The 19675-nt window shown below is 36.1% G+C and overlaps 1 protein-coding gene across 1 annotated transcript in view; it reads right to left on the bottom strand.

Moving 5' to 3' along the window:
• The window catches only part of LOC142358138 (uncharacterized), a 50352-nt gene extending 31970 nt beyond the window's left edge, over positions 1–18382 (bottom strand). The window contains exons 1-3 of the mRNA XM_075409602.1: positions 13007–18382; positions 12400–12662; positions 7722–8323 (exon numbers count right to left, since the gene is read on the bottom strand). Coding sequence (XP_075265717.1) covers positions 7722–8323; positions 12400–12662; positions 13007–18165 — 6024 coding nt within the window. The 5' untranslated portion in view covers positions 18166–18382. The remainder of the gene's footprint in view (positions 1–7721; positions 8324–12399; positions 12663–13006) is intronic.
• Between the last annotated feature and the right edge of the window lie 1293 nt (positions 18383–19675).

Raw genomic sequence — 19675 nt, 5'->3', positions numbered from 1 at the left:
AAAAAAAACAACCAGAAAAAAGCTATTGGGACTATCTATCGTTCGAAAAACTGAAATCTAAGCGTCTAGTAAATTCAGACTTAACAAGAAAATTTATACGATGCTTTAACTTTTAATCTAATGAGATTCACAGAGAACAAAAATTCTTTCCATTAACATTCCTAAACATTGTCTGAAAACATCAGAATTCCTCATTAGGCTGTAAAAACTGAAGGAAACCTAAAAAAATATTTAAGCTGAAGCTTAAATATTCATTTGGTACTACTCTTTCTGCAGTGAAAGAATTTGCTAAGTCTCCGGATCCCCAAATAGCTTGGGTATACGAAATAAGTCTGCACCAAAATTTTAAAAAATGGGAAATAAATTTGATAGATTTTTGCCTTTTCCAGATCATATTAGAGAAATAAAATATAGCTTGTCCAATTGCCATAATACAACACTCCTAACTTTTTCAAAAAATGCTCACATACTAGTGGCATTACAAAAAATAAACATAAACCGACAAATGTCGAAAGAATTGCCCTTGAACGACAAGCGAGGCAATTTAATTCAGTGGCTGTAGCCTAGATCAATTTTTCTTCATGGGTGCAAAAACCTTTCCCCGCCGGGAATCGAAACACTAACCTACGTAACCGTACCCCCAAGCACTTCCAACTGCGCCATCAGAACCTTATTCTAGCTGTGCTGCAACCAATTTATATTAGCAACAAGCTTTACTTCGGAGTGAGAGCAATAAAGATTACTCAAAAAAGAAGAACGAAAGTCACTTGACAAGTCAAAGAATGTTCTAGAAGAAAAGCGCAAAACTGTCAAGCAAAAAATTTGCATTAAAAAGACACACACGTTTACAATAATTGCTATGAACTTCATTCAAGAGCAATTAATAACACATTAAATAGCAAAACAGAAAACTTCAGAAATAGTTTAAGTGATCTTTGATCTTCACTTTTAAAATACTGCCTGAATATGAACTCCTAAATTACTGAACAAAGAATACTGCATTGTTTTTCAGTTTCCATTGTTTCTTCAAGTTCCTAGATAAATCAACTTTAAAAAATCATTCAACACAACGTTATTCTTTCAGCTCCTGAACAGTGACATCGGTTACCCATATTTATTCCCTGAATTCATCATTTGCTCAATTTCTCTGCTGATCTCAGTATAAATCACAATAATATAGCAGGCTACAATTTTCGTGTTATATTAGGTATTTTTTAGAAACTTGAAGAATTTCAGCACACACGTTGTTGTATTTGATACTGCATACTGTCTATATCAACTGTTATAAAATGAAGTTACAAAAATTGAAAATTCAGCGAAAAACTTTTTGAACTGAACCAAGTATAGACATAATTTGCATTTGGCTCAAATATTCAGAAATGATGCCATAACTGAGCCCAAATTGCTGTTTTGCATTTCGCGTTCCTAATCAGTCCAACTTTTGGCATTGAAGTTTTTGCTGGCCTCTAAGAAAGCCCGAGAACGTTTGTTGATAGGACGCATGTTTCCGGTTTTAGGAGGAATTGTTGTAACTGAGACTATTGCAGTAGTAGTCCAGGATTTGGTAATTGGTACAAAAGGGTTCTGAACCCAAATATAGTTTAACTAGTTTAAATTTTGTTCTTTCCGATAGGATTGTAGTTTCCGCAGGAAGTTAATGTTCCAAGAATGAATCATTTTCTGAGTACTTCTCGAAGAATTTCCGGGAACGGACAAGCAGATCTTTTTTCGTAATATGAGTTAAATATTTTCCTAATGCTAAACGGGTGATGAAGTTGTTGTTGTATAGTGATCTATTCCTACTGATAAAAATGAACGCTAGCCAAATTTTTTCTGGATTTTGACCTCATTTCAGTCTCCTTGTCAAGTATTTGCTTCAGATTTTTTGTTCCGACCCCACTTGTGGGGGGAGGAAATATATACTCAAGAGGGGTTTTTTTGTTCAGTCAATTTTGGCCGATCGATATAACCGTCGTAGAGAAATGTGAGTGGTATCATTAAAAAGCTTGTTCAGCGTAGAATTCAAAATTAAAGATTTTTTTGAATTTCGTTTTTTCCGAGGAGTTATCGAGGATTGAAGTTTTGTGTGAACAAGTTTTGTGGATTGAAGATTTGTTCACTTTTAGAGTAATTTTTCTCCAAAACATTTTTTTAAAAAAATAGTATTTCAAAATAACATTTCACGCCAAAAAATGTCCAATTTTATGTTCTTAGTAGACTAAAGGCGATAGAAAGACTAGTTCTGAACTCAAAGGGAAGTTCACTATCAGAAAACATAACCGACTAACGTCGGGCGAATTGCTCTCAAACGACCGGCGAGCGATTGACTTCATCAGTAGCTAGCCACGGGGGGGGGGGGTGCACTGGGGGCAGATTGGGGGGGGGGGGCAACACTGGGGTGGGGGGCAACACTGGGGTGGGGGGGCAATGGTGGGGTCAACAGTGGGGGTGTCTTCAACTTCTAAGAACCGCCCTTCACACCATAAGTATAAGTCTCCAAAACAGTTTGAGCTGAAACAGAGCTGAAAGGCTCTAAGGGCACTTAATGCCCGCTGGGCGCTACCTGTTTATCCTGTTTTTGAGGACGAAAAGTCAAAAGCGTCAATCGAAAAATCAGTCAAGCGAAAAATCGCATAAAAAAGACCGACATGACTAACATAATTGCTACAAACTTCGTTTGAGAGCAATTAAAAATCGAACTCTATTTGAGAGCTCTTTCTTTTAATAAAACTTTTCTTTTTTTTTGCTTTTTTTAAGTCACCTAGAGACAAGTCACTTTTTATATCACACTTCTATTAATCACAAACCTCCTTTACAGTCAAATGAAGCCCAATGAACAAAAAACATCGTTTTCAAGGAATTGCTCATGTTTTTTTGGCTTCGATTCTGAGTTTTCGTAATTTTTGAATGAAATTCAAAATTTTTTTTTGAAATTTTACTAATTTTTTGGAGTCCTATGGCATGGATTCATTGACTAACAGTGCAATATGTTCCATAATGGGCATTAAGTGAACATATCTAGTGCTTTGAGGGGACAGCTAATGGCTGCTAAGCTTAAAAAAAATTCGAATTTTTTTTGAACATTAAAGAATCATAAACCTATTATTGTGAACTGCAAGTCAGTCCAGGGGTGACAGCATCCTCTCCCTTCGTACTGCAACCAAAGTTAATCTTTTTAACGGTTGCATCTTCTAACTATTGGTTATATGACTTCAATGACACAAGATTTCAAAAAATTTTTAAAAAAATTAGGATATATTCGTAATATTGGTTACTTTTGAAATCTTATCACATTATCCAAATATTGACAGCTCACATTGGCTCAACAAGATTTTCAATTGATCAGAGATAAAAACTTTATGAGAATTTATGGTTTAAATGGCTTCGACACGTTCCTCTTGCACTTTTCTATTGAATTTTTGGTTTTCGCTTTTTTTTGTTGTTTTAACAGTCATAAGACTTATTGTGATGTCTTAATGATTACCTATGCATGAAAAACATAAATATACTCCCATCGGGAAATCTTTGAGCGTAATTCTTGACATCCGTTGAAAGCTATTGAGATTAATGGCTGTTTAATTAAACAAATATTTTCGAAAATTTTTTTGAACACTAACAAATCTTAAACTTTTTTCGTGAACTGTTAGTCAGTCTCAGTACTGACAGAACCCACTTGCTTTCTACTTCAACTAAAATTAACCTAGTTAGCTGTTTTATCTGCTAACTATTGGTTATATAACTTCAATGACACAAGATTTCAATTTTTTTAAAAACGTTTTCGGATAATTTTGTATTATTGTTTACTTTTGAACTCTTATCACATTATCCAAAAAGTATACACATTATCCAAATATCATTGTAATTCCACTGGCTTATAGAGAACGTTCAGTGGATCACAGAGAAAGTTTTCTGAGAAAAGCTACTGGTTTAATTGTCTTCAACACTTTCTTCTCGCTTTTTTCTATTGAATTTTGGTTTTTGCCTGTTTTTGTTATTGTTTTCAAACATAACACTTAATGTGATGTCTTGTTAATCATCTATGCATGAAAAATATCATTTTCCTCCGATCGGGTTATATCTGAGCGTAGTTATTGAGCTCTGTTGAAAGATTTTGAGTTTAATGGCTGCTAAGAGTTTTAAAAAATTTTTTGAAAATTTTTTTGAACATTAACCAATCCTACACTTTTTTCGTGAACTGTCGGAATGTCAGTACTAAAAGACTATCTTTCCGTTCTACTAGAGCTAAAATTAATCTGGTTAGCTGTTTTATCTTCTACCAATTAGTTTCAAAACTTCAATACCACGAGATTTCAAATTTTTTTTTATTTTCGGGTATTTTTTTGGATCCTTTTGAAATCCTATTACATCATCCTACTGCTGATAGTCCCCTTTGGTTTAGGGAAGAAGTTTAACGGATCATAGATAAAGTTTTCAGAGAGGAGCTTATGATTTGAATTGCTTCGACATTTTCTTCTGGCATTTTTCTACTGAATTTTTGGGTTTTGCTGTCTCTGTTGTTGTTTTCACAGTCAATAACTTGTTGTAAAGTCTTATTGATGAAAAAAATTGGCAAACAAACTTATTGTCCCATCGAGGGATAACTTTTTGTATTTACTGGCTTCCGTTGAATGCTAATGAATTTAATGGCGCTGATAATACGTGTTTTCTCGAAAATTTCGTGCCTCTAATGTATTTAATCGTATTTGTTGATTTTTTGAAGTTATATTGATAAAAGAGGAAAATCCCATTGCTCTTGAAAATGTGTTACCCGAAGCAGTCAGTTTATAGCGAATAGTCTTAAAGTTTATGATAAACATTTTGAAATGTTTATGATAAACATTTTGAGTTTCTCTTTAGTTTTGTTCTATGGCATAGTCTGACCAAAGACAGGTCCTTTTGGTTCTGTAATGACGTTTTAGTAATATAGCAAGGATTATTTATTTAAAAGCTAATGATTTTAAAGATTTTTAAAACTTCTGGTAAAAAATGTTGATTAATTTTTAAGTTTCGCCTCACTGTTCGTTCTTTTTGTCGACTTGTTACCTAACCTCATTAAGAAAACTTTCCACCTGCTGTATAGTTAGGAAAAAGTAAACTTGTGTAGTTAAGGTTTTATCTGATTGCTTTTTGACGTTGTTAGTAGGTGCTTTTAAATTTAGATATTTAGTTTTTGCAGTGAAGTTTTTGTTGGCGCTAATTTTTTTGTCTCTTAGTCTCTTTAATGTCAGATCATGTTGGTGTTGTATTGAGGCATGGCATTAGGTAATTCAATTAGCAGATAGGTTGTGTAACGATTGTTTTAAACTCAAACATCTGTTTTTGTTATCTGTTCATTTGGTTGACAATTTAATTGACAAATGTAGATGAGCTCGGGTCGGAACATCATGTGCGAACGCACATTAACGAGCCGCCTTGTTTTTATTAGGCTATAAACAGTGATTTGATAATCTTTCATTTAAGATTGATAGCAATCAAGCCAATAGATTATTTTTCTAGGTAAATTTATTGCAGTTTTACCAAAAGAATAATTAGGGGGTGGGGGCTAAGCTCCTTTTGGTGTCGATACTTGAGATGTATCGTGAAGGAGTCTTGCAAATGCCTTTAAAAGTAATCGGATGAGGTATCATGTATAAGCATTCTACTTTGTTATGATTGGACACTTCTGAACGTCCTCTGCATAGAGAAAAGAAAAGAAACGATTTTTTTTTTGCATTTCTGCTCCATCTTAGTTTGGAAGATACAACTATACCCATGTAAATCAAATATTTCTATTTTTCAAACATGAGAGTGCAGTCTCCTGTCTCTATAAGCATAAAATAATCATTTCACCATTATAGAATTTTCACTGATGCTGAATCGCAGGGAGAAAAAAAATGAGCAGTTTCAATGCGTAAAAATGTTTAAAACTACTTTTAAAGCAGAAAGAAAATTTTGTTTGAACAAAATTTCGTTAGAGATTTTACCTGATATACATGCCTGCCGTATTTTGAGAATATGTTAAGTTCTAAATTACAAAACATGATATATCCTTTATTATTTAGACTTTTCCTACCTCTGCTTTATTTGGTGGATACTTAGGTCAACAATTTGTACGATCAGGGTCCCGCATTATGCGCGATTGCACATTACGGAGCCCCCTGGTTTATATCTAGCTTAATTAGAACTGCCAGAATCTGGTTTTCAGTTAGTTAAAGACGATTGAACATGATTTATGATAAAGTATTTTCTTCATTCTGATGTCAATGTATGCGTAATGAAAACCCAAAACACGATACAGTTGTGTCAATTACAATTTTTTGATAACTAAATTGGACCACTTCTTTTTCAACTATCTTTGATACCAGCCAGAAGCGTGGAAATGAAAATGCATTCCACCTTACATCAAAAAATATTGTTACTTGCTTTGATTTCAGCTATTTTAATCAAATTTTTCCATTTTTTCAGCCGATTTTTTTTCATCCATCGGCCTGTTCACTATGTGAAACCTTTTCGTGAATTCGATCAGGCAGCGTTGCCGTGGACAGATTGTAACACTTTAAAACATAGCCGGCAGATTGCCGGAAAATAGCCGCGATAGACGCTTGTGGCCTTCCATGAATTGAAACAACTAAAGAAATAAGATAGACCAGCAGTCCTTTAATAGAACACTAAACTTCTTAGGTTCGGACTGTCAATTTTATGACACATACGGTCCTATAAGGAGAGCTTTTTCAAAATTGATATTCGAAATCAAAAACTCAAGACTAATAATCAAGAATTAGGGCATATAAGTTTGCAATTATTAGATGCACACTATTGATCTTTAATAAAAAATGTTCATAAAATTTAAAGTTCCATAAGTGAATTCAGAAGTCATTTTTTTGAGTGATGTAATTCACGCAATTGACCTATAAGCAGAACTGACGTCACGCAAACAAATTTTAATTGCAAAGCAATAGAAGTCACTGAAGTTAATTCCAAGAAGCCAATTCCAAGAAGTCAGGTCGTAAGAATTATCGATGGAGACGACGAATTAAAAAAACATAGCAGGACAAGTCCTGACGTACAATTCAAAGAATTGTCATTGACTAAACAAAAAACTAGACCTGGAATGAACTATGAATGGATTGGGAAAACCATTTGGAAAAAAAAATCCGATCCAAAAAATTGAAAAGTAAAAAATCAAAGTAAAATCGCCGCATGTGAACAAAAAACCACTAGCGAGAAAGCGAATTTTTGTTCAAACGCCGTTTTCTCACTCTACTTTAAAATTAGAGCAAAAAAAAATTCACGCCGCAAAACCACTCGCTTTTTCGCTCCACTTCCTGTTTCGGCGTGACCCAAATCACCACTCCATTTTCACTTCAAAAATCTTGAAAATGTGTGAACAGATCTTAAAAAAAAGACAGCGCCCCAATACAATTCAAATTCTTTGAATTGTAGAAATTCTTTGAATTGTAAAAAACCACGATGTCCCCATCAAGAGAGAGAGAGAGAGAGAGAGAGAGAGAGAGAGAGAGAGAGAGAGAGAGAGAGAGAGAGAGAGAGAGAAAGAGAGGATCCTTTATAACAGGTTTGAGTGGTATGCTGAAACATTGTTCGACTGCGTCAAGCTTTTCACTAATATTACCCTAGATCAGAAAACGGTTCGGAACATACGAGGAACAGAGCGGCTTCAAAAAATTTTTCTTTGATCTCATTAATCCTAACATTAGCCAATAGAATTCTAAAAATTATCTCACCGGATCAGACGCTGTCTTGTATATACCAACTCTGAACAAATCTGGCGAAATCGAGTCACTGGAAGCAAAAGCCCGCAACGTTATGGCATACTTGGTTCCTTCTTCTAACTCCTGGTTACAGAAACCAGAATTGGTGTCATTGCAACCCTCGCCATTACCAACTGCGAATGTCCAGGAATCGGCACTTGATCGTCGGAATCGATTGCTCTGCAACCATGTCACCAATCGTCTTTCGGCTTCTCGCCTATGGCGTGTCTCTGAGGCATCACTCTGGCATTCAGAAGGGAAGAATCGCCCACTGGCAGGTACCACGTTATTTGGAATTACATCAGGATACGTATCTCCTTCAGTTACAATAAAATCGTACTCCTCTGCCGCCACAGTGCTGCCCTGCGATTGGTCAAAAACTGAGGTCGATGATGCGTAGAGGCCGCAAGGGAGTGTAATTGTTACAGAAGTTTTAGTGTCCTCTGATGGAAACTGGTTATTATTGCCCAAAAATGCTTCATTCCTGGTTGGCTTGGTCGTATTCACAAGAGGTCGGGAAATTTCTTTAACAGCTTTAGTTCCATTGACATCGTTGTATGCAAAGATTGAGAACTCTAAAAACCGTAAAGAATGAGTGTTCATGTGTTTCCGCTGCTGCATAAGTGTTTCAGGTAGATAACTGCACTCTACTGCCTTAGGGTAGAGTTCAAAAAAGAAGATAGGGTGAACCTCTCCGTCGAAAAAATAAGTTTCGGTAAGATTTCTGGTAATAACCCATGTTTAGGACAAAATACTTAGAAAAAAATACTTAGAAAAAATAATTAGAAAAAGCTTTGACGGATCCGCGGCCCGAAAGGATTATTTTGATATCTGATAATTCCTATGAAGCAAAAGATCATTTCAAGTGTTATTTGAACTCTCTTGCTATTAAATTTAAATAACTGCACTTCGTTAACCTTTTTGCATTCTGCGCCTTCTACAATAAATTTATTTCAAAAAATCGTTTTTATTCGAACTCGTTTTTGTTCCGACCCACTATATGCTCAATTAGGTTTTAATGTTCAGTCAAATTTGGTCGATTGATATATTCATCGTAGAGTCTTGTGAGTGGAACCATTAGAAGGCCCGCCCCGCTTATAAAAATGAACAAAAAGAATTCCTCAATTTTGGCTTTGTCCATAGAGTTATCGAAGTTTAAAGTTTATGAACATTTGACACATTTCCGTTCTTTTTGTTCACATTTTCGAAACTTTTTTAAAAAGTTTAATTAACTTAATGCTATGAATATTCGTCAAATTGATAACAATAGTAAAATTGGTTTTTAATTTAAAGACAGAGGGTTGCTAAACTTTCATCCCTTTTTGGCGAAAATATCCACTTTGCTGAAATTTGCCGGGAATACAAACCCAAAAAACAGCTTATAAAATCTCAAGCACCAAAAAGGCTTAGTTTTACGTCGGCCTCCTATGATAGTGTTGTGGATCCAAAATTTTTCCGGTTTCTTGCTAATTTAACCCGATAATTATCCAAAACTCATCATTTTGTTTGATATTTTTACTTTTTATCAAATAATCCATTTCGCAAACATGAGGAACAACTATGTGTTTTAATGGGAAAGAAACAATAACAAGGCTAGTTTTTGGTCTAAATTATTCGGATTCTATTGAAGTTATTCAATTTCTATTTTTTTGAATTTTTACTTTTTGTATTTACAAACTTAGATAAACTTCTTTTCGTTGTTCCTTTTTTGGAACCCGGTTTTTAGTTAAAATGTTAATTTTTCAAAAGTTTTGAAAGTTTTTTCTTTGAAGGTTTAAAGTATGACAATCACGCCAATTCTTTAACCGACTTTATATACTAGAAAAAATGAGGAATTTTCTCTTTTCGATTACTTACAAAAAATTTTTGTGGCCTGGTTTTAGAGGCATTCGATTTCTAAAATTTTGGCCACGTTCAACTAATGCATTTAAAAGACGACAGAAAAACAACACGTTTAGATTAAATTCATTGATTCCGGTTTCAAACTTCAAGTTGCGAAATTTTCTCTTTTTATTTTTCAAATATTTCATTCGAGTTCTCGGAGAATCGATGTAAAATTGAAATTCATTGGTGACAACTTAAATTTTATGTATTACGAATTTTAAAAAACAAATACATGAAGTTCGACAATTTATCTTTCAAATTTTGTCATTTTACTAGCTTTAGAAAAGCAGATAGAAAAAAAACAAAAAGACGGCTCATATGATTCTGTGCATAATATAGTAAGTTTCCATCTTCCAGCCGCCGTCCAGAAAGAACATTCTTCATTTCAGAGAAACACTTGGCAGTTTTCGCCAATATTTTGCCGTTTTGTTTGTAGCGAAAAGATATAGCCAGACTACTCACTCACAAATTTTCACAATTTAGAACGTGTTTTTCCTGGTAAATATTGCTTCAGAGTTAAAACAAACTTCTTGGAGCAAAGTTTGAAATTTTTACAAAGTAGTCTTACTAAACATTCAACTCGTAAAGTGAAGCCACAACAGCAATTCGAAAAGTTGATTGAGAAAAAGCTGACACATTTTTACAAAAAAAAATTAGAGAGCATAAGCAAAAAAGACATCAGGAGCACTCAGTGATGCTAAGTTCAAATGAAACATTATTTTTTGTTTCAACGTTTGGGTGAAAATGGTTAAGAGCTTTAACGCACGATACCAGAAGACTTTTTCAAACTTGTTGTTGAAAATGGTGCTTCAAATCTTGCCGAGAATTTTTCCTATTCTTAAATGCAAATTGGAATAAAAAGAGTTTTCGAAGATCAAATTGGATGAATACGGCTTTCCTTCAAAATTAGTGCAGCAGGATGAATGCTGAGACTGAGTTCCAAGAAATCTATCTAGTTCACCAGAAAAAGACAATTAATCAGGTCATCCTTTTATTTCCTACTTGCCTCCTTCATCAAAAAAATCATTACCAGAAAGAAATCCATGACCTCTGCTTCCTCATAAGTACTTAGATTTTATCTGTATGAGTAGGCTCCCTTTGGTTTCACTCATGAACATGAATAATCTTTGAAAAAAATCTGTATCAAAATACTCAACAAACTTTACTTTGAAAAAGATGGGAGAACTCCGATAACGAGGTCAAACTTCTGATGCTGATTTAATAAGCGTCGTTGAAAACAAAATAGCGGCGATATACCCAGTCCTGATGAAAAATGGTCAGCAATGGTTATGAAGGTAAAGATTTGGCGTGACAGCAGTTGAACTGCCTACTTTAGAAGCGAGCAATTGACTTCATGCCAAAAACAAGAAGTCAAGCCTGATAAATGTCACCCGAATCTGTCAATAAAAACTGTCACGCAACAATTTTCCATTTAAAATAAAGACGCGGCTAAAATAATTGGTTCAAATTTTGTTCGAAAGCAAGTATTAAACAACTGAAAAACATTAGTGGACGTTTTGTGCAGCTTTAAAGATAATAGAGTTGCCCTAGGCAGATTGAATTACGCGGGCTTAATCACACGTACACCTTTGATAAGAACGAAATATAAAGGCAAGAGTTTAGTAGCACCTAAACTTTTGAAATTGCAGCAATAATATGATCCCTCGTCTCCCTAGATAGAAAAAAAAACTTAGTTGATGATAGTAAGCTTTAAAACCGAAAAGTGACACAAAATTTTGTCCAATTGAAAAAGCTTATCAAACTAATGCATTATATTTTTTTCAAAATTCTCGAAATTTATCAAAATTTAGCGATCAGGTACTTGAGTCCATACATCCGTTTTAATCACTCGCTGGTGTTCATAAAGTTTCTTTGCGCCCAAAGTCTAAAAGCGGAAATTCTTTTATTGATTTTGGAATATCTTTTCCATATCTTTTCCTTTTTTCTTGGTTTTTTTGAAGAAATGAGCCAAAAAATTAGAGAATAAAAGCCAGGGCTGAATGTATTCTCGGTCTATGCTGCTGAAAAAAAACGAAACATGGCGGAATTCAAAAACGGCACGAAATGTGCTGAAATTGCCTGAAATGGATCAGAACCTTAGGCGTCATAAAATGTTTTCAAATTCAAATCAGAAAATTCTTATAAATAATCTTTGTATTGCAATTCTAGAGGCAGGCAGCTTTGAGATGATACAATATATGTTGATCTGGGATGCCCTTATAATTTAAGAGTGGTCTATACAAAAAGTGGAGCTAGCATATAGTTGAGAAAGAGGAGAAAGCGGACGCTATACTTTCAAACTTTGTATTTTTCCCAATTTTAGTGGCCTCTTTTAAACATGTTTGACCCATTGCAAAATTAATAAATGCTTTTTATAGTTATATCAAACTTTTATAAACAAGATTTTATAAACGAGAAACAAAGTGAAGTTATAAATAGAAAAAGAAGAGAAACAGTAGTTGTTTTCATTTTTGGTTGTTTTCTTTCGTAAAATGCTGTCTATTTTGAAATAAAACAAAAACTGATTTTTTTATTAAAACAATAACAAATATTTCAAACAAAAGTCTTCGACAGCTTCAAAAAGAGCGGTCCATTATTCTCTACGATAATCAAGCAAAAAGAGAACAAAATGAGATTAAACAAAACAAAAATATTGAACACATGTGCCCATTAAGAAAAGCACCATATTTATTTAATTCTTAGAGATAGAACACACGCAATAGAGCTTCACTAAGCAAACGTCTTGCAGGTATAAACAAAGTCTTACTGAGCTTGAAGCCGAGTGCAACAAAAACTTCCAAGGTCTTAGTTGAACTGTTGAGGTCATAAGTACGCGACTCAAAGTCGTTCAGCCGAGACTGTTCATCCAACCGCGTCATGTTTGTGTGAACAATGAAGCCTTCAATATCGCCGTTAGTTATATTTGGATCGTTCCATTCGAAAGTGAAAACACCTGGTCTGTCTTCCGGGTTGCTCTCTTCATATTCCAAGTCAGTTACATTACTAGACGCTCCATGTGTAGTGTTGCATCTAAAAACCAGTTCAAGGGATTTTTCAGAACAACCGAAGAATCGAATTCCACGCTGTTATCAAACAGCGCATTATTTAATCTGTAGGTCAAACTCCAGTGTAAAAATGCATCAATTAGAGCTTACAAACCGGCTGATGATAATTCGGAATAGGGTTTATTAAATCTTTCTCATTATATATAGTTCCCATAGAAATTTAGGGCCAGGGGGAGGAGAGGGGTTTTTCGTTTTAAGTTCGAGCCCCACTAAATGAAGGAGCAAGTCCAATATGGAGAAGATTTTCTTTTTTAGAATCCTCTATTTAATTCCGATCAATTAATGATCCATTTACATGTCGCGTCTTACTTGTAGATCAATTGGTTCGAGGTCGCAGATGCTTGTCCATTACCAGTATTATAATCACTTGTCGCTGTTATAGTGAATGTATGCACACTATCAGGCAGCAGACCATCATACGCAAAATCAGCCTGACGATCCGAATTGGCTTGAATCGTTCTAACTCTCCCGTTAAAGTTCACATTAAACTTTTGAACAATTTCACCGGATTGTATGGTAAACTGGCACGATGTATCGTTTTGCAATTGAGCGACGATTTTGGGTTCTTTAGGTGGAATACGATAAACAGTCTCTGTCGAATCGTTTAGTCCATTCGCTGCTATTAATGTAACCTTCAGCTGCATTACAGCACCCGCTTTTACTGTTGAGATGGTCTGAGTTCCCATTTGAATCGTTTCGTTACTCGGTATCTCAACTTTACTTCCATCCAGTTCAAAGTAGAAAAATCGTGGATCAATTTCTACAAAACTTGAGCTCAATGGATTTGTCATTACAACAGACGCCGTTGATGATGACAAGGCACTGACTGACAGGCCTGGGGGAGAGGGAGGAATGTCAATAGTCGTGTAACTTTCACTACTTTCATTTCCTGCCTGCAAAAATAATCTTACACAATAAGTTCTTCCTGGAGTCACAATGTCATTGAGTCGAATTGCGTCATTTGACGGCACATTGATTGTCTGCTCAATGATGTGATCTGAATTATGATTGGCACAATCTTCACTTCTGTTGTAAACGTAATATATCATTATCATATCCCTGCTGAAGTAAACATCTTGAGACTGAACTTCAATTCTGTAAGTCTCACCAATAACTGCTACAGCTGTGAATTGAGGCACCGCTATGTTAGATCTACAAGTTGCCTCAACGGGCAAACTTCTCAGTCCATTAGAAACTGTCCAAATTTGGAATGTGTATTCTGTCCCGTCCAAGAGGTTGTTAAAAGTATACGCATTTCCTGCGGTCTCATTTTCTTCTTGAACCAGTTGCGAATCGTTGAACAGTTTCACATCAAATGAGCTCGCTATGCCACTTCCTTTTTCCCAGTCAAATGTTAGTTGGTTTAATTGGGAGTTGTTGCAGTTGACCGCTGGATTGACACTGTCTGGATACAAGGACACACTAGTTTCACTTGACGAGGTTTCATCATAACCACCGCTATTCGAGATCAGTGTCAAGTTCAAGCAAATTATGCTCCCTTTCTCAATGCCCACTGCATTATTATCACTTATAGGGTCCATTGTATAAGTTTGAGAATCCTGACAGTTTGGTGTGATTGCGAACTCTTTCGAATTACTATTTTGGCAACTTTCACTGTTGTCCCAAAAAACTATAGCGCTTGATATTGTCTGCGCGGGTTCATCTGTGCTTTGGGTATCACAGGGGTTAACTGGTAGCTGTAAAATGTTGGACTGATTGTGACTTGTGGGAACATCGCTTAGATCGGGAGAGTTTAGTTCGGTTCTAACAGAAAAGTTTTGAGAGAACTCTGACTCATATGTTGCACCGGAATCGGTGAGCTGTGTTTTTACAGCAAATGTGTACAATTCTCCAGGGATTAGGGTTGTGATACTTTCTTCTGCTGTATTCCCAGAATTATAATTTGCACTTGGACATGAGCGGTCAGCTGAACATGAGATTACAAATTCGATGACGTCCACTCCCGTGTCAGATGATGTCCATGTCAGATTAACAGATGTTGGGCTTTTCCCACTGCTTGTCAAGCTGGTCGGAGCATCAAGAGAAACCGTAGAAATCTCAGCAGTTATTGCAGCTGATTCAACACCTTCTATTACTTTCAAAAGAGTCAATGTGTAATTCTCGCCCGGTGCCAAGCCAGTTATTAGGTGATCTCGTACCTCGCTGTCAATGTTTTGAGTTTGAGGACATGACTGTCCAGAACAGGAAAGTTTGAACTCTCCAGTTTCTCCTACGGATTGCCACGAAACTGCGATGGACGTTTGATTTGTTTCGGTTGTTAAATTGTGAGGAGGTATTACTTCAGTTGTTTGGCAATGCAAGCTGAGTACATAGACAATTTCAGTCAGATTAGATTGTATATCAACTTGAACAGAGTGGTCAACATTAGGTACCAAACCAGAAAACGAAGCGTCTTCTTCGTTGTCAATTCTTTCCGAATGTCCCGCAACAGATGAAATGTTGGTTGAAATGACACTCATTCCGACATCTAACTCAACGTACATTTGTATTGTTGTTTCTGTACCATTGCAAGATACTTCGTTATTCAGACCAAGAGTGGCGTTGTCAGTAAAACATTCGTACAAAAAAGTTCCAGGAGAATTCGCCAGTTCAACAGTTAAGTCTAATTGACCAAACGGATCAGAAGTGAACACATTGCGGTCAGTTTTTCCAGTCAAGGAGTCTCCTGAGAAACTGAATTCGATATCAACCCTTTCCTCCGTAATGGTTCTAGATATTTCAACTTCAAACTGATCGTCGGTTGCGTCACAAATACTAGCATTAGTCGCACAGTCTTCATCAATTTTGAAGTTAACGTACTTTACTCCCGTTTCTGCTTCACTGGCATTTAAAGAAACAATGTAGTGGTACCCGGATTTCAGATTCTGAACTTCGATAGCACTAGAAGCAGCATTTTCACTAGCGTGAAAATCGTCTGCACTTCGATCGAGGGTGTCAAAAACAGTTGATACCTCGAAGGTGTACGCCGGGCTATCTCGATGCGACACTTCAATTGACGAAGTGTTAATAGGTTGACAGGAGGACTCGTTGAATGGATTAGATATTAAAACGAGGCATTTGTTACCAAAAATATTTTTGACTGAATACGTTTTACCAATCTGGCCTCTGAAGGTCACAGTTGGCGAGGTGGCGAAGTTGAAAACCTCCTGATCTGATGCTTCATCATATACGACACTACTCTCCACTGTATTCCGCATAGTGATATCGACATCATCCTCCGAGTCCGTGACATTTGTCATATCAACTGTTACTTCTTCTAGATAATCCACATTGTCCAAGTCGCATGCCAGGAGGTCCAAAGTTGTGCATTGGAGGTCTATCACATACTCAATGCCAGATGAAGTTGAATTGATGTCAATTTCTACAGTATAATTAGTCGAGGGATTGAGGTTTGAGAAGACGCCGAAGGGAATTTCATTTTGAGAAAGAGAATCGCTTTCATTACCATTTAGGAAGAGGGTGTACTTGTTAATCTGCATTCCATTAGTGTCATCAGGAGTCACAAGTGGTTCCAATGAAGTTTCAGTCATTCTGCAGAAGGCATTATTTCCAATTCCTAGCGTAGCTTCATCCATTGTACATTCGTAATAGGATGTATCAGGCAGAGACACTACTTGAAAGCTTACATTTACAGGGCTCGATGCCACATCAAACGTTCCATTACCACTATCAACAGTCAAATCACTGGAAATAAAAGGAAAACTGATGGTAACTCTTTCAGTTGAGCTCCGGGAGACTACAATTTCAAAATTATTATTGAGGGAGTTACAAGTTCCTACATCAGTCGTACAATTGTCGGCAACAACATAGTTTACATATTTGATTCCTGTAGCAATTTCTGTAGCATCCACGGTTACAAAATAGTAGTAACCAGTTTTGAGGCTCCCGATTTCAATTCCATTGTTAACTGTATTTGTGCCGTACGTAATATCGGTTTCTTCAAGTGTAGTAGTTACGCTTTTAATTTGAACGTCGTAATTAGAATTAGTTGGAATTAAAACTTTCAATTTAGTTTGGTCTACTACTTCGCATGCAGGGTTTGGGTTTGAGAACGGATTGGTCAACGTGATGTAGCACTGCCTGCCGCCCGCCTCCAAGACTGTATAGTTCTGACCAAATTCTACAGCGAACGAATCACTCAGCGTGTTAGCAGTCAAATCAATTACTTTCACCGATGCTTCATTTGACACTGTGGCATCCACAGCGGTCTTCATCTGGACGCTGGCACTGGAATCATTAGAGCTACTCATGTCCACAGTGACGTCACTGAGATAGTCCAAACTGTTCACATTGCACGCTTCGAGGGGCTGCGTGTCGCAGTTAAAAATTAGCACATAAATTATTCCGTACAAATCAGATTCGACATCGAGTTCAATTTCATACGTTGTTGCTGAGTTAAGATCTGAGAATTTGCCTCCATTAGTATTTTGGAAATCGGATTCAATCACTGTGTTGATGACAGTACTTCCACTTTTAAGTCTGTACTTAAGAACTGTCATAGAACTCGACAGGTTCAAAGTGGGTGTTAATGTAGTTTGCGTAGCGCTGCAACTTGGCAGTTGATTTCCAAGTCCCAGGGTCTCATTGTCCATGGTGCATTTGAACAGATCGTTCGCTCCTACATAATATTCACTTTTCGCTCTGGCAGTCAATTCTACACCAGTAAACGGCGAATCGAAAACGTGTTCCTCGCCCTGGTCACTGCTGGTGTTGCAGCATACATTGTCGTTGCTCACGTTACTCATTGTGAATATCACACTCACGGCGTCATCGGTTCTTCGCGAAACCTCAATGTAATCTACATCGGAATTGCCTGTGACGTTGCAAAGAGACGCAGTGGTGGAGCATTTCTCAGAAGAGCGGTGGACGACATACTGCACGCCAGAGCTGTTTTCCGCAACACGTAAAGTCGCAATGAAAAAGTACCCCGATTTCAAATTATCAAATTTAATCTCGGAAGCACTCAGTTCGTAAGAGAAATCTGTCCCACTTAGCTTATCTCCAAAAGTGTCGTACAGATTCTCAAACTCAACTCCAACTTCTGCAGAATTGTTCCATGCTACTTGAAAGGAAGTCTCCGACAAAACTTCACAAGCTAAACCTTCAAGAGGACTTGCAATAGACAATGAGCAGTTTTCGATACTTGTACGGTTAGTTTCGATTGAGAAATCATCGCCAATGCTACCTGAGACATTCAAAACCTCACTTGAGGAATTTAGAGTTCCAACTAGACTGTTTCCTTGGAATAGACTGACCACACCGCTCACGTTCTGGGCTGAAGTCAAGACTATTTGCACCTCTTGCCCACCACGTTGATCGTGATAGATTTCAATTGTTTCCAAATCCGTGATGTTACTGACGATACAGATGGAGCTAAGAGCGCCCTCAAACGTTATTATAAACACCACTGGTATGAAAAATAGGTAACTTTTCATAACAGCAAACATGTTTTAAACTTTTAGTACCAATCAGTCAATGTTCACTCGACCATTTTTCATAGAAAGATAGAAACTGTTTAAGCTTAGAATTAAATGCTCAAATGATTGAAAAAAAAGTTTTCACAAAAGATGAGTTATTTAAATACTCCGAGTTTGAAAATACGTTATTACTTTCAAAGATATAAAGTTATGACCAAGAATGCTTAGATTAACTTGGCTTTTTCATTCTGGTTTTGTACTACCGTACCAACACACGTCAGCGTTTACGCCATTCGAGTCTACTGTAAGTTGAGAAAGCCACGAAAGTTAAGCCAAGTAATGTATTAAAGTCCAGCTAAAATTAAAACAATTATTCAGCTTTTCAGTTGACTTGACCATTAACGTCCTATTTTATGACTTGCAAAACTGGGACTAAAATAACGTCACCGTTTTAAACTTTAATCACAGAACCTTCTCGCACTATTTTGAATGAGCAATCACTTCCTCACGCAGAAACGTTCAGAAGTTTTTTTTTAATATTTTACATTAAAAATCTCGAAATTAAAAACTATTTTCATCTTTTGAGCTTTACCTGCTGCATCGCTATCTATTTTGATTCAAATCATCAACCTGTAAAGGTTTGTGATTATCTAAGAAACGAAATCATTATTCAGATTCGAAGTAAGTCGAAAACTTAGGATCATATATATGAACAACATGATTATTAAGAAGTCATTTCAAAGCAAATACAAGCTGCTTCGTAATTGACATAACTTGGTGAGAAAACAACAGTGTTTTACTTACTTTCCAATTTCTTGAGAAAAAGGGTGAGATCTGAATGACAGTTCCATTTTCCTGTTTTGGCCAGTCTCCAGAGGTATCTGTATCTGTCGACTGAAACGAAAGCTATCACTTTGAATGATATAACCTTGCCTTTAATGGCTCTGAAATGTTTACTTAAAATTAGGAAATTATATACTTTAAATGCTTTGGAATTATATTTTTATTCAGATACAATCTCATTTTTAGGTCTTAGCAAACTCAAATATGCGCTACCATGTTAGAATTCTGTGTCTTTACATAAAATCGATCAAAATTAAAAAAAAATCTTTTTGAAAAAAATGAGATCTAACCTTTTCGCCAATTTGTGTCCCATTTTGATCATTTTTCAGATCACTTAGGCCTGACAATTTGCGATGCTAGAACAATGAAACAAGGAAATTCAATAGAACGAATCTCATCATTTCCTATATATTTTCGAGAAAACGACAAAAAGGGAAATTAGCTCACATTACAAAGAATCTGAAATGGTTTTGTTTCCTTTGCCATTACTTAGTCAAGGAACTCTTATTAAAGCATTGCCAAAAATATACGTTTTAAAAACCCATGTTCTAGACTTAAAAAATCTTTTAAATTCCGAAACAATTTTTACTCTGAACTTTTTTTTGTGCGACAAATAGTAGTGCGAAAATTGAAGAAGTAATTTGTACTGAAAGAACCTTTCCGCGATTGTTACAAATTATGGCTGCCCCAAACAGTT

The sequence above is a fragment of the Convolutriloba macropyga genome, chromosome 2 (assembly GCF_964194025.1).
Source record: "Convolutriloba macropyga chromosome 2, txConMacr16.3, whole genome shotgun sequence".
In the NCBI taxonomy this organism is placed as follows: Eukaryota; Metazoa; Xenacoelomorpha; order Acoela; family Convolutidae; genus Convolutriloba; species Convolutriloba macropyga.
The sequence above is the reverse complement of the archived record's forward strand: the minus strand, read 5'-3'. Positions and strand labels throughout refer to the sequence as shown.